The sequence below is a fragment of the Thermobia domestica genome, chromosome 9 (assembly GCF_964235325.1).
Source record: "Thermobia domestica chromosome 9, izTheDome1.hap1.1, whole genome shotgun sequence".
Taxonomy (NCBI): Eukaryota; Metazoa; Arthropoda; class Insecta; order Zygentoma; family Lepismatidae; genus Thermobia; species Thermobia domestica.
In genome coordinates, this window is record NC_137462.1 from 217,753,510 (window position 1) to 217,769,382 (window position 15,873).

Consider the following 15,873-nt stretch of genomic DNA (forward strand, 5'->3'; position numbering starts at 1 on the left):
GTGTTACCTTCGTCAACTTTTCGGACTGTGGAAGGCTAATAAATAATTTTCAGGGACTATGTACTCATTTTTGTATAAAGAAATACACCTTTTGTGGAATATTTCGGTTTATCCGCGAAACGAGCATTCGAATGCGCAATTAACTACACGATCGGACGTAAGTCTATATGAAAGTAATATAAGGAATGTGTGTTCTATAGTAAAACTTCTAACGTAAAAGTGAAGTATATTGTGATGTGGTTTAAATCATAATGAAAGAATCAATTAAATATTATGTTTAATTGAAACAATTATGTACGTACTTAAATATTACGACGTGCACGGAGGATGCAAGGCGACAGAACTAGAATTGTATAACCTAGTTATCGGCTTTAGGAATGTTCTGTTCCGTATCCTGCCGTACTATGTTCCCATAATCTTTAGAGGAGAGTACTTGGGGAACCACACCAGCCGTAGTTGGTTATTTGTTCCCACGGACAAGCACATAATATAGGGCTGAATCGGGGGTGCAGGCCTAAGCATGGCTAGAGGAGAGAGCTAGGTACTAAGGATCTGAAAACTACGAAAGCAGTGACTGCAGATGGCTTATACCTCTGTCAGGTATAATACCTCGCACTTTTGACTTCCGTAGTCCTTTTTGGGAGATCAATTAATAATACGATCAGAGAAACCCTGACAAGGAAAACAAAGCCATAACCATCAGTAATAACTTTTATATTAATATTTTCTCTTAGGGAACAAAATTCATCATCATTGTGGAAATTATCTTTATGTATGCGGCAGATTTTGATAGTATTCTGCTGCATTTTTATTTTTAATATGGAAGATATGAGCTCCCAGATTAAATCAAATCGGGAGGCGTGGGAAAGTTTAAAATTTGTACCAAATACGAAACCTTCCGTTTAATACAGGAAGTTGCCAACACTGCCATGAATTATCAAATCCAAATTGGGATGTTTAGTGATGATATAAACACTCAAATGATTCCAGGAAAACATCAAATAATAATGACTAGGGTTAGAATCTTGATGATTTTGCATCTTTTTTCTGGATTAGTATAAACATTGCTCGTTGTGTTATAAATCCTGTTTTATTAAAATGAAGTAATTTAAGACAAACTTGTTTCTGTATTTTTTTGCATTTTTTGCCCATTTCTGTGTATAAGTGCATTTTTTAAAAATTTGGGGCATTTTACGTGCATATTTAGTATTTATTCTTACTTTTAACTGCATAATTCTCTTTTTTCTTATAAAAACAATAAATTGAAGCAGAATGCTTCCGCCTACACGATTCTAGTTCGAAGATTCGTTGGAGCAGGCGTGGCCAATGTCCGCAGACTGCAGTTTCTGGCGATTAGTCACATGAAGCCAAGGAGCGAGAGTTCAGTGATCTTGGCATTCACTGTTTTGGTGAGCTGTTGGTAGACGTCTAATTCTGCAGTTTATCTTGTTAAAATGCCGAAGATAAAAGAGAGTAGTGCTTCCAAGCTTAAACGATTTGTGAGTGAATTTGGAACTGAAAAAGTATTTACAACAGATGGAAGTGTTCTCTACTGCAAGGTGTGTGATACGGCAGTTTCAGCCGAAAGAAAATTTACCGTTGAACAGCATGTTTCAAGGGACAAACACATACGGGGACTTAAGTTACGTACGAAACGAGAGGCAAACGCCGCGCAACAACTTCTCCCGCAGTGATCATTCTGCTTTTTTCGAAGGTTTGTGTGAAGCATTTATTTGTGCTGACATTCCGTTGAACAAAGTGGACAACGTGACATTGCGTGCCTTTTTGGAAAAATACACTTGTAAACCCCTCCCCGATTCTTCGACATTAAGGAAGAATTACGTGAAAAAACTTTGAGAGAAAACAACGCAGTGCATTAAACAAGAAATGGCCGGAAAGAAAATATTGTTGTTCATGGATGAAACTTGTGATTCGGAGGGACGAAATGTAGTGAATGTTGTTTGAGTGATGCATGAGGGTGGGCCGGGTAAAACATTTCTTTTGAATTGGGAAGTTCTGGAAAAGGTCAATTATTCCACGATCAGTAAGTTATTTGATAAATTAATGCATCTCTTATGGCCTAATGGCGTCCTTTACGAAAACGTGCTGCTCTTTGTAACCGATTCTGCACCGCACATGGTAAAAGCAGCGAACTCACTGCAGGCGCTATATTCGAAAATGATTCACACTACGTGCCTCGCGCATGGTTGCCACAGAGTGGCTGAAGAAATACGTGTGCAGTTTCCTGATGTTGATAAACTCATAGGAAGTGTTCAGTAAGGCCCGACCACGTGTAGCTGCTTTTAAGTCGGAGCATCCTGAACTCCCTCTACCACCTAGCCCCGTTCTTACCAGGTGGAGAACGTGGCTAGAAGCCTGTAAATACTATTGTCAAAACTTCGAAACTGTGAAGAAAACTACAGACTCATTCGACTCCTCCGAAGCTTCCGCGACTCGAACTGCACAAGAGATACTGGCAATCCTGAAATTCAAGGTAAGCTTGTGCACATTCAATCTAATTTTGGATTCCTACCAGGTGTGATTACTTCTTTGGAGAAATCTGGAGAAAAGTTGACTTCAATTGACTCAATCAAAAATGCAGCAAGTGCATTAGAAAGTGTTCCTGGGGAAGTAGGACTTGTACTGTCAAGAAAAATGACAGATATATCGAAAAGAACCTTTTCAATGTACAAATCGTTATTTGCAGACAACCGCCATGCATTCCAGTTCGAAAACCAAACTTCATTTTTTTGTTTATTGCAACTCAGTGTTAGGTGCAACTTTTGAGAAAAACACAACAGAGTAGAACGACGTGTATATATATATATATATATATATATATATATATATATATATATATATATATATATATATACTAGCAGCGTTCACCCCGCTTCGCTGGGGTCACCCTGGAACGCAATAAACTTTGTTACTTAGATAATTTTTACTTTTTCGCTTTCAAGTGATATGATAAAAACCATAGAAGATTGGAGTAAATGTTAACATTATATCGCCTGTCATTTATGTTAACCCGCCGAGTGACACGGTCATGTGGGTTGCATATAAATACGGTTAGATTTAGCTATGATGAGCTAACAAAGGATTTGTACGTTATGGACACTTGAATGGTCAATTATCTCAAGACACTGGTAATTGAAAATTAAAGTGATATGATAAAAACCATCTAGGGTCCAAATCTTAATAACCCCCCAAAAATGAAAGAAATTGGTTCAGCCGTATTAGCGTGATGAGCTAACAAAGGATTTGTACGTTCTCTTTTATATATATAGATATATATAGGTAATGCACTAATAAATAGTAGCCTAATGGATGATTCTCTGTGAAAGCATTTTTTTCAAATTATAGTGCATTTTTTTAGATTTTTAGTGCATAATTGCATTTTTTATTTTGCATTTTCCCCACATTTATAGTGCAATAAAATCCTAACCCTAATAATGACATTAATAAATGAATACTTACATGCTCTTTCAACAGCAGAGCTTTCCCAAACCTTACTAGGCTATTTTTAAGGTCACTCATTAAATTGCTAAATTTTTTCACAACCAAAGCTGGTACAGTATACTCAGTTACTCTAATTCCACTAAGAAAAATACTCAGTAGTTGCCTCACTATCTGTAGAAACATTACTGCACCATTACCTATAAAAAGATGAAACATTAAGAAAGCATTCACAAAGCTATTTTATAATACATAACAAAAGTCAAATTTTAAATACCAAAACAAATGTTTACAAGTATTAATAGTAGGCTGTTTTCAGCTGCTTTGTTTCTAACAAGCACTAGCAAAGAATAGGAATTTATGTAAGTTTAAGTTCATTAAATACAGGATTTAATAAATAATTCATTTGTTTTTAGAATTGCATTTCATCCACCATTACTCATGAAGTGTCGAATGATACGCGAATCATTAAAGATGGAGTCCAATCATAGGACAGGTGAAGTTCGTGCTCCTGTTTTGGGCATGATATTTGTGCTATCTCTGTGTCCTGTTATTTATACTGTGATTCCTGTAGAAAGATTACAAGTCTGTCATTGACAATCCATCGCACACATCATCAAGCTGGAAATGCAGTGAAAGAAATTACGTTCTGTTGCTCCCAAATATACTTTACAACGCTTAATACAAATGTTCAGAAACCAGTGATAGTGATCGTAACAGCATGACTTCATGCAAAAAAGTGTGACAAATTAGGTGCTCCACATTCTGTGTTTAGGTTGTGTTGTGTGGTTACATCCAGGTGAATCTGGTCCAAAATGTAGGGTTCAGAAAACCACCTTTAAGGTAAACTACTAAAACATAAAAAGCATTGGAATCAAATTTACAGACTGTGCTATTAATATCAGTGGGTTATTGAAATATGACTCTTTTGTGATAAGTGAATCGTCGAGGCTGAATGAATAGGTAAGCGACAATGAAATGCCGTTTTCTAATCAGTTCTCTATGTACAGAAACAACCGTAAAAGTCGTAGGAGAGGAATATTAATGTATTAATAATAAATGGGCTAGCAGAGCACGGAATGATCTCATACGTGAATGTGAAATTGTTTGGACCGAGGTACGTCTGGCCAAAAAGTACAAATTGTCTGTCTGATGTTTCTAATAACCACATAGAAACAGCCTTCAATGTTTACTGAAAGCGTATCATGAATTACTCCTAGATGCTCTGTCACAAGGTGACCAACTCGTTCTTTTCAGTGACTAACTTGGGCTTGGAATCGATCGACAGCAAACATGGGATAGTATCAGACGCAAATGAGCTTTCTTTATGGAATATTTTAACTAGACTCGATTTGGGACAACATAATATACTATAATACACGTAAAAACAACAACGTCGTTTATGCGATCTCAACTTTCATCCCAAAAGTGTCATACCATCTTTATTTTAAAAAAACGTCTAGAAGTGACCTTTATCTTTCTCGTCACATTCCCTCTCCAATAGTCTAGAAGATAGATTTTTGCTGACGGCAGGCACGCCCCTTGGAGTGAAATTTGTAAAACACTTTAGGTATTCCCGTGGATACTTGCACTAAAGGGACAATAGACGAGGCGGTTTCTTAACCGATGTTGTTTATGCAACAATAGAAGACTTTATACTGTCAAAAAACACTATGGCACGACGAAGATACTCGTCATACAATGAAGAATAAGAAAATGACTATGACTTGGGAACCGTAGCGCACATTTATTTCCAAATGAACATACTTATAACAATTTTTCTGATAGAAGACGTCATGCAAAAATACTGAGGTGCAAATACCTAGATTATTATATTTTTAAAATTTCAGACACCAGCATCAAAAACCCTAAACACTTCTGGTCTCTTATTAGGCCTAGGTCTAAAACTTCTACTACACCTCTTAAGATGTACAATGGCGACTCAAGTGCAGAAGATGAAAGAATAGAAGTATTTACTGAATTCTTTTGTAACAAATTCTGTAATGAATTCTAAATACAAATACACACCTGCTTCCTCCTGTTTAATCTGTTGCTCATTCACATTATCTCATGTATCTACTACTCCTCCTCTTCTACCTGAGACAGCTTCAGGCCCTGACAATATATCTTTCTGCGTTCCACAGCATCTATCATTTTTTGTCCGCTGTCGTTCATTTTTAGATGTTTGACAGAAGGCTACTTTCCCTCTTGTTGGAATATAGCACGTGTCTCCCTAATCTATAAATCCGAACCGGAAGTTTGCATATCATCCTATAGGCCTATTTCGCTTCTTTCAAACATATCCATCGTCTGTGAGAAAATTATCAAAGACAGACTTTTCAAATTCACCTCACCCTATATTTACACAGCCTAAAATGGTTTTTGTCCAACAGATCTTGTCTTACTAACCTAAATACCATGCTTAGTCATGCTATAAATATTGTTTCCAACAAGGCACAACTGGACTCTATCTATTCCGATTTACCTAAAGGCTTCGATTCCATTAACCATCATTATCTAGTTTACAAAATCTCTAAAAGATTCGGTATTCAAGGGCCACTCTTTACCTTTATTAACTAGTTTTTTAAAAAGTTGTACTCAGATAGTCGTTTTGGTGGGATCGATTTCTAACCCTCTACCTGTAATATCAGAAGTAGCATAGGTGAGTGTACTTGCACCACTTTTATTCATATTGTACGTGGATGACCTGGCTAGCCGCTTCAACTCAACTTCCAGCAGAATCTTGTTATTTGCAGACAACTGCAAGATCTTCGGGGAAGTCAACAGTACAGGAGAATCCGAGCTACTTCAAAACATGGCCCCTAAAAGTGAATCCGGGTAGGAGTAGGTCTGTAACATTTTTCCTAAAGAAAAATATTGTACACACCTTATACAACATAAATGCTTTGCTCATCACGAGATTCAATAGTCATAAGAATATCGGAGTTACTTTTGACACAAAGCAAACTTTCACAACATACAAGCACTATCACTAAGCAATTGACGCGTATTCTAGAACTTCTGTACAGATTAATACAAATACACAAATTCTCTTCTTACAGGGTTTGAAAAAACCCAACCCACCTGGGCCCACGTGGGTTTTTTCGGGTTTAATTGTTTTTGTTTTTTTTTTTTTTCGAAATATTTCAAAGTCTTTGGGGTAAAAATGTTAAAATATGATTTACATTTCAAGATTGTCATTGTCACAACTTGCAACATTTTTCTATTCTCTGCTGTTTTGAAAAAATGGCCGCCATTTTGAAATTTTTTATTGGATAGCCGAAAAAATCTATACAGCAAATTTAGAATGTCTCGTGCTTCTACCCTCAAAATTTGAACTTAAAAATATGAAAATTGTACCCTGCAGCATGGATACACGCTATTTTGAATAATGGCAGCCATTTTGAAATTTTATGCCGCCAAAATATATACAGCTAATTTAGTCTCTCGAGCTTTTACTCTGAAAATTTCAACTTGAAAGACCGAAACCTGCCCTCTGTAGCGTGGATATCCGCTATTTTTTTTAAGAGCCATTTTGTAATTTTACGTTCGTATGCCGCCAAAATCTATACAGAAAATTTAGAGTGTCTCCAGTTTGTATCCGGAAAATTTAAAAGACCGAAAGTTGAACACTGTGTAGTACAGGCAGACAAACGAACAAATGTAGATCATCCCAGGAGCCTGAGTGACGTTCGGCAAATATGAATACCAAAGAGCTATATTATTTTGAAATAAAGACATAATTCATCAAAATGTCTTATATGAAATAAATATTTTTCAACATAAAATAAATGGTTTTATTGTTGAAGTTCACTTTCGATGATTTGTGCGTTCGATTACGGGAATATCCCGAGCACTTGTTGCAAGACGGTTCTTTTCTAGTGTTTGCCAACTATGGAAAGTAGAAAAACCGCACCCCCGCAAAATTCCCTATGATATAGGTCTAAGTGTAACGTATCTCTGTTCGGACCCCCTCCCCCCATGGGAAGGAAAATACTATCGTGAACAAAAGTGCATTAGCACCTGTATTCTGCATATCCTTAGTACGTTCAATAATAAGCTTAATGCTATAAATTAGGAATGGCCAAAATTTTCCGGATTCCGGAAATTTCACTTTCCGGATTTCGAAAAATTCCAGAATTCAGAAATTTTTCCAAATTCCAGAATTGGCCACCCTTACTATAAATGAGAAACTGAAATCGGCATTGATCTTTTTTTTTTTTTTGCATTTATCACCACTTCTTTAAAATTATCGAAACAAATGAATAAATTAATTAATAATAAATAAATTAATTAGTGGCAATTTTGGATTTGGAAAATGAAATTTATTCTTTAAATTTACACATCAACTACAGGAAATTGCTTTAAGAAGTCTTTTTTTTACTCTAAATAAATGTATGAAGTTCCTTACAAATAAATTTCAAATTTTTCGTGATACAGTCCTTGTCATCTCTTCAAAATTATGTAGGCAGATGAACAAAATATACTAATCGTTGATAGATGGTGAAAGGTGAGTTTTGGATTTACAGAATGAAAGCTACTTTTCAAATCTATATTTTGCACTAGATACAAGTTTGAAAAAAATGGTCGTAAATGGACTGGTAAGAAGTTTGCACCGGTCACCGTCTTTAATCAAAATAACAGTAATATTTCCGGCCAGGTCGGTGAAAAACCAACCCTATTCTTTACCGAAAATTAATTTAAAACAATTAACAAAGATAGGCCTATAATTCATAATTTATAAAGTAAATGTTTCAAAATGTATTAAACGAAATTAAGTATCTTCCAGCGTAAAATAAATAGCTTTATTGTTGAAGTATTCACTTCCGATGCTTTGCGCATTCCATTGCGGGAATTTCCCGAACACTTCTTTCACGACAGGTTTTCCCTGAAAATGCAGCTTGCTTTACTGTACATCGAAACTTCAATTAATACTGAAGTTTAAATGCAGAACTTGAAATAGTAACAGTTACGTAGTCTTGGGAGCACCGAGCATTAAGGTTCTTAATTTTGACAAGAAATTTATGCTATTGCTGGTGTTGATTCTACAGAATGCTTATTTGAAGGATAGCAACAAATGACTGTTGTTGGAAAACCAAATTGTTGTTGTTGGAAAACCAAATTTTACTGAATACTTTTGTTACCACCAAAGGTAAGAAATAATACTAATAGTTTTACTAATGTATTTACATATTTACTGTTAGTACCGGCACCTATGACCTTAAACCCGTCAACGTATGAGGGATAACGTCTCTCGGCGGCGCCGAGTCAGCAAGCACACTATTCACGGAAAGTATTTTTCTAAAATATAGAATTGCTTATTTTACTTCAAATGGGCTATAAGCATAATCCACACATCAATTTGTTCTATAATTATCTCAAGCTAAGGGAAGTTTTTTTTATTCGGGCTGGGCCCACTTGGGCAAACCCTGCTTCCTTAGCAACCTTCTACAAGGCAATAATTTCTCCTAAAATGGAATATTGTTCACTTATCTGAACAGTAGAGCTCCTACAAACAAACCTATCCCGACTACACTAAGTTCTAATCTTCTTTCTTGCACTAGTACGATTCAGAGTACCTCGCACGCGTCCGATGACAAAACCAGCGTTGATTGACTTAAATCATGATTTAAATCAGACAATTTTTCTAAACAAAAAATAAATGATTTAAATCACATTTATTTCGCTTAAAATAGAGATAGAATGCACTATTTCTGACCATTCTTGGACACTAATCAAATGTCAATCTGAAACTAGCATCTTAATCCGTACTATGTGATGGTAGAATCTTAATAATACAAGCTTAAACAAAATACTTTATATATATATATATATATATATATATATATAAAAGGTTCAAGTTACTGGCCTGTGAATTTCTGCCAATTTATTTAATTTAATAATTTCATATTGTACAGAAGCTTGACGAGAAAACTTGAATCTATTTAACATTCAGTATTCATAATTTTTAGTTCAGAATTTTAGATATTGTAGTGATACATATTATATAGCCTTTTTACCGTTATTGAAAGGTCTAAATACGAGTGTCACGGCAAAGTCTTCCCTCCCGGGTACGTTGGCGGGAAAGAGAGGGAGGAGGCGAAGGAGACTACAATTAATGGATGATATAAAAACAGAAAGATCACACGTCAAGGCGAAGAGGTTAGCGGAGAACCGTGGAGCATGGCAGCTTCTCAGCTGCTGCAAGTAGCCTGCCAGTAAGGGTACAAAAGCTATGATGATTGCATTATGTTATCATTTCTTAGATTCCAGTGTAAACCAGTGTTCAGCTGTATCTGGAATTATGTTTGTAAATAAATTAATACAAGCTGTCTTAGGTTTTACTCATACCATAATAAATGTTTCATGTGCCTCGCTTTCATAACATGGCACATGTTTAGGTGTGAATCTAGTTCCACCCATGCACGCTGTCCTCGCAGGTGGTCATCAAAGCAAACCCTGTCCAATACCATCGCAAAACGCTAGTGACTTTGTGGTTCTGTGTAGCAACATTTTCCCATTATAAAGCACAAAACCTTTCTGTTATACAGTCACCATCTTGCGAACTACTCGTCCTGCCATCTAGACGTTGATATGGCAGTATGTATGCATATATAGAGATGTGAGTATGGTGCACTTTTGGTATGTGATTAGCACAAACGAATATAATCCATATCTAAGGAACTGAGGAATGTCTAAAGCAGATGAAACATTGATAATTACGCTGTATACACGAATAAAAAGGAATTACCTGAATGTTCACAATTAACTATAGTTAATTATAAATATAAGCGACAACGATACAAAAGAGCATTCATGTGAAAGTGACTTATTTTAAAATAACAATCGATTGCTAGAAAATATTGTCTTTACTCTTCCAAATCAACCTTCGTTAATGTATGAAACGAAATAGATTGAATCGTAACATATAATTCATTTGAACTTCTCAATACAAACACACTATATTTCTACACATATACAAACAGCTCTGTCTTGTTTGAGTACTTTGTTCGTTCAAGTTGATTTATTTAAGATAGCTCAGCGAAATCACTAAACCGTAGTGGAGGGATACAGTGAAAAAAAATGAAATCTTTAAGTTTTACGCCCCACGGTATGCCGGTTAGGCTAAAGGAGACAGTGAAGATGAGATGAGTGAAATAATGGAATGAAGAAAGTGGGAGGAAACGGGAGAACCCCGAGAAAACCCACAACCACGGGAGGGATATGGTATTAAGTCTTATTACCCATGGTTTAAAAAGGTTACATACACGCTGAAAACTATGGAATGAAAGAGTAGAGTAATACTTAGAATTCGATACCAAGTGTACTAGCGCTAAGTAAATATCTTCATAATAAAAGGTTCTCACGCAAACTGAATGATCGAATTCACGGTTTTAATTCTCCAAAATTTTTCAATTTCACAGTCGAAAAATGTATAAAAATTACCTTTATTGACTGTACGACAGCAATTAAAAAAAAAAAAAAAAGTTGCGACTACTAATTTTTTCTATTAATTTGAAAGATTTGTAGATTTCAAGGTTTAATAACGACATTCACTGCTTATTCCAGGTTTATTCATAGTATACACAATTAGCGGCTTATAGTTTTCACAGTTGGGAGGGGGACATTTTACTCATATATTCATTCGCACACGTCAATATTCCTCCTACATACGACATTCTGCCTTTCTATTGTACAAAAGAAGTCAAATCCTTTATAGACCATACAGTGGAGTTGGCTAGATTAAAACACAGCATCAGCTCAGAAAAAAGAAAATGGTAGAATGCTGAATTTTTGTATACTAATGCAGGAGACTATTCGTTACAACATATCCAAAATCGGCTTTACGAAAAAAAAAAAATCTACACGAAGTCAAATGTTCTCGATTTCGTAGTTCATTTTTCTGTAAAGGAAGCGCCTTTTCATCAGCTCTCTGTTCACAGCTACACAAGTGATGCAATTTCTTTTTTTTAAATATAGTTTTTGGAGGGGATGGGGATTATAGGTGTGTATTTAGATAGTCAACTGGTCAAAGTTAGGAAGTGTAATTGAATTCGACTCGGAAAAAAAGTTTAAAGTAAATTTATTATCATTATTATTACCCTACACTGGAACTCAAAAGTGTACAGACATCAACCTCAGCGAATAAATACTTGCCGATTTCTATTTTAAAAATCCTAAATCCTCTCTCTCGGGTCTGTCTGATTAACAGAGAGAGACTTCCTTATGTATCACTACAGAGCGGACATGGCCGAAAACTATGTGAAGTTGGTCGAAAAAAAAAAATCTATTCGGGACGTGAGAGAAGAAATACAACAGAAGGATCGTGCGTAATATCCTACTCATTCATGCAGCAAGTGGTTACAAGAAAAATTCGCATGTTATTAAAGTCATTAAATGGCGTATTAAACAAAATGAATTCAGAAGTATCTCTAAAACTGCGTAAATTACTGACTTCAGTGGCAACAACTAAAGAGGAAGTAGCATCCATTAGAATGAAACTGTTGGTCTTTCTGTATAGTGGAAGTGATGGGCACAGCATCCAGAACCTGCGTTACTAACAGTACACGAAGATCATTACAACTGGAACAACACAGCTGAAGTCTCAGAAACTTCCATCAACGGAACGAGCCACCCATTCTATACCCAGGGTGTCTAAAAAAAAATTCCAAAATGAAATTTCGTGACCTTTTCTTTACTCAGTCATCAAATTTCCTAATATTTTCAAGAGCGAATTTGGATGCGAATTAGGCCTAATTTTCATCCATGAGATAGAAACGTACTTTGCTTGCAATTTGATAGCGTCTGAAGTTGGCCATAAACATTTTTGGTGAAGTCTGACGTTTTTCAGAACAAAATTTTCCGATCTGTACTTACATTTGCAGTTTAAAAAAAAAAAAAAAAAAAAAAAAAAAAAAAAAAAAAAAAAAAAAAAAGCTAAATTTTGTGACTTTTTTTCATGACCGTTTTCTGATTTTGTGACCGATAGACACCCTGATACCCCTTCAACTACTTCACTGAAAATTTCTTCCGTTAAGCAAACAGATATGGGAAAGTGGGGCTGAAAAGAAACAATGTAAATACGAGCCGATTCTGTGTGATATGGCTCCTTGAGGATAATCAAACGCAAATTTAAGTTATCATCAAAGAACTTCGTTCCTGTCAAAAGAAACGGTCTAAAACGCATGGCTGCATGAGGTTCCTGCCACGGCAATAGCTGTGACAACTCTAATGAAGTCTAACATTGATGATATAATTACACAAAATACGCTATTTTTTGGAGATAAATATGCAAAGATATATACATTTCTTTCCTTATGTTAAATGTTTTACTGCACGTAATTATGTGTGTTACCTCTATGTTTAATAAGATCCAAATTTTGAGCTTTTATTTATGCCTAGAGATCAATTACTCATTCTCAAAGATTACGTGTTCAATTGAAGTCTTTGAAAACACATAATCGTACTGATGTCTACGCCCTGATTTGTTTTTGTGACGCAAGCTAGAAAAGATTTTAGATACTGCTAATCTACGTTGTCACATTAATAATATACATACCTGTTATATTTCCATCATTTTCCAATACAGTTATGCAGTCTTCCATCAAGTGAAAATTTATGCTTTTTATTATGGTAATATACTGTGCACTAGTTAAAGACGTGATGTTACTTTGTAGTCGGTTACAGAATTCTGAGGGTAAAATATCTTCTATCGTTACACTCACTGTGTCGTTTAATCCACATTTAAGCAGTGGTAATATTCGCGTCACGAATTTCGGAACACGACGAAGTTTAATATACATTGTTAGTAGAGAATTCAAAAAATTTATATAACTACACTTTACAGTATCATCCGTCTTTACCTGTAAAAAAGCATAGTTGCATATCTCTGACAACTGCCTTTCTATTATCAGAGGATTAAGCTCCATAAATTCACAGAGAAGTTCTAAAACAACTGATGAAATACCATCTACACTTGAAAGAATATATTTAAGCATCTCTTCAAACCATTTCAACCATGTTACATTTTGAACCTGAACATCAAAATCATGATTTTTTCTGCGTATTTCCCGAACCATTCCACATATTATGGAAAGTGAATTTGAGTGTACATCAAAATGAGGTCGCTTGATACTAAAGGCTCTCTTAAATCTTTTATGATCAATTAGATGAGTTCCTTTAATTTCTGGATCGATGCCCAACAAATAACACAAGATCACAAAGAACTGAAACAAGAATGCATCATCGCCATCTACACAGAAACTGACACCATTAAGGACGACAGTATATAACTGAACACTTGTCTCAACAGAACTGCACGATACACTTAATGTTAATTTCTGGAACATATAACGAAGTCCACACACATCACTTTCGTCAATTTCTGACTGATCAAAAAGATTTTTCACTAATGCTGTAACGTTTTCTTTCTTTTGTTTGGGGAACAAAATTAGTTGTATACACTTGGAAATCTCAAAGGACAGTTTCTGTGCTAAGGGAGAGAGGCAGGACTTCAAATGAAGTAGAATTTTCACAAAATCAACTAATGCGTTTTCAACGTATCCTCTAACAAGATCGCTCTGAGAAGTTGACGACTGTTTGATGTACAATTGAAAACACTGTGTTACTTGAGAATACAACTGTTCGTGGTATTCGGTGATTGTCACTGTGCATAGAAGACCACAGAATGAGCCTATCAACTTCATGTATATCTCCAGATGAAGCTTCAAGTAATAAAATATACAAGGAGCATCGAATGTAGAAAGTATACAATGCAATATACGTAACTTCACATCGTTAGGGAAACCATGGCTATTAGTTCCAGCGATCAGCACCTAAAACAAATAAGTAAAAACATTAAAAACAATACGTTACGCTTTCCGTTTTAGAATATACGTTTATAAGTGTGTTGTAGAAATTCAGTCGGTAGTAGTACGTAACTCATACTTATAAATACATATAGAAAGTACAACTGACATTTCTACACTTCTACACTTAATCACAAATAATCATTGGTCGAATAATAATTCTTATTAGCCAATAGATTTAGTACTTTTGTTCAACTCTGGAGAGCTTACGACTCACCAAAGGTAGTCGTCAACCTGGTTCGGCTAATGATATAAGTAAATCTTGAGTGGTAGTAATTGTTTACACATAAAAATATCTTCAATAATTATATACACTATTATTCTCACCTTTTCTATCGAAATTACAAGTCGATGATCGGTATTAAATGGTTTATTAGTTGATACTCTTTTAACGTATTTTCACTCAAACTGTCTTGCAAACATACATGTTGATTAGGTATCTATCAACACCTACATAGCAACTAATTATACAATAATGTATATATCTTATATATTTTGAAAACATTCTTCTTTTGTTATTTTTAAATTAACATTATATCTGGTATAATGCTTATGTAGAAGCACTTTCTGCCCAAAAATACAAGTAATTATCAATTTATACAAAGTATCTCATTGTATAAAAATGTCGCCCGACGATGGGACTGAATATAAAAGTTACAAGGGAGCTTGGTTTTTATATTTAAGAACCACTGGTCCGTTTATAAGAACAATATTCCATAATTACGTCCTTTACATTTTGATCGACCCTCGCATATATATAACATTATTTATTTTCATTCATATAAATATATTTATAATAAATCTTTCATTTCATTATCATTTATCTTTTATTACATTAATATATATTTTATTATTAAAACGTCGTCGCTTATTTATATAATTAACGAAGGGTACGAATTCAAAATAGTAAGAAGCAATTACATTTTAAAACATGAGTCACCATGATCAAGGGCGCATTATATAGTAGTTACTTTAGATGATATTCTACAGTATGCATTGTATCAATTAGGCGTCAGAATATAGAAGAATCTTATTCAAGTAACATATAAGATTGTGCATGAAGACAGTCGTTGAATAAGTAGCTTAATAGAATGAATCATATACTTAACATAATCTTTTTGACAATTAAGTTTCAACATAAATCAAATATACTATAAATAACCTTTGCTTTTAATGAATCGAACTATAATTCTTCATATTAACAAGAAAGAATTAAAATCATTTGAAAATTATCATTTGTTGGAACAAATGTGAAAAAAATATTTATGAGTTCATTAACTAATCCTATCAAGTATAATGCTTGTATATCGAAGTCATAAGAATTGTTTTCATTATTGATATTAACACATAGACTTAAAAATAAATATTCACAAGAATCTATAGCTGGTATGGGTTTAACCCTTACTTCATTAACTAGAGTCAGTTTAAATTTGTATTAGCATATGATTCTAATAAAGTACATTGTACTGCACTATCATGATTAGGTTCCGCAATATTTTGTACATGTATGGCGTCGTGATTCTGATTTTGATACGAAGTGCCATCT

At 34.7% G+C, this 15,873-nt stretch overlaps 1 protein-coding gene across 1 annotated transcript in view; it reads right to left on the minus strand.

The window, feature by feature from the left end:
- The window catches only part of LOC145660598 (uncharacterized), an 82,967-nt gene that overhangs the window by 43,812 nt on the left and 23,282 nt on the right, over positions 1-15,873 (minus strand). The window contains exons 3-4 of the mRNA XM_081725860.1: positions 13,019-14,294; positions 3,481-3,659 (exon numbers count right to left, since the gene is read on the minus strand). Of these exons, the coding sequence (XP_081581986.1) occupies positions 3,481-3,659; positions 13,019-14,294 (1,455 nt within the window). The remainder of the gene's footprint in view (positions 1-3,480; positions 3,660-13,018; positions 14,295-15,873) is intronic.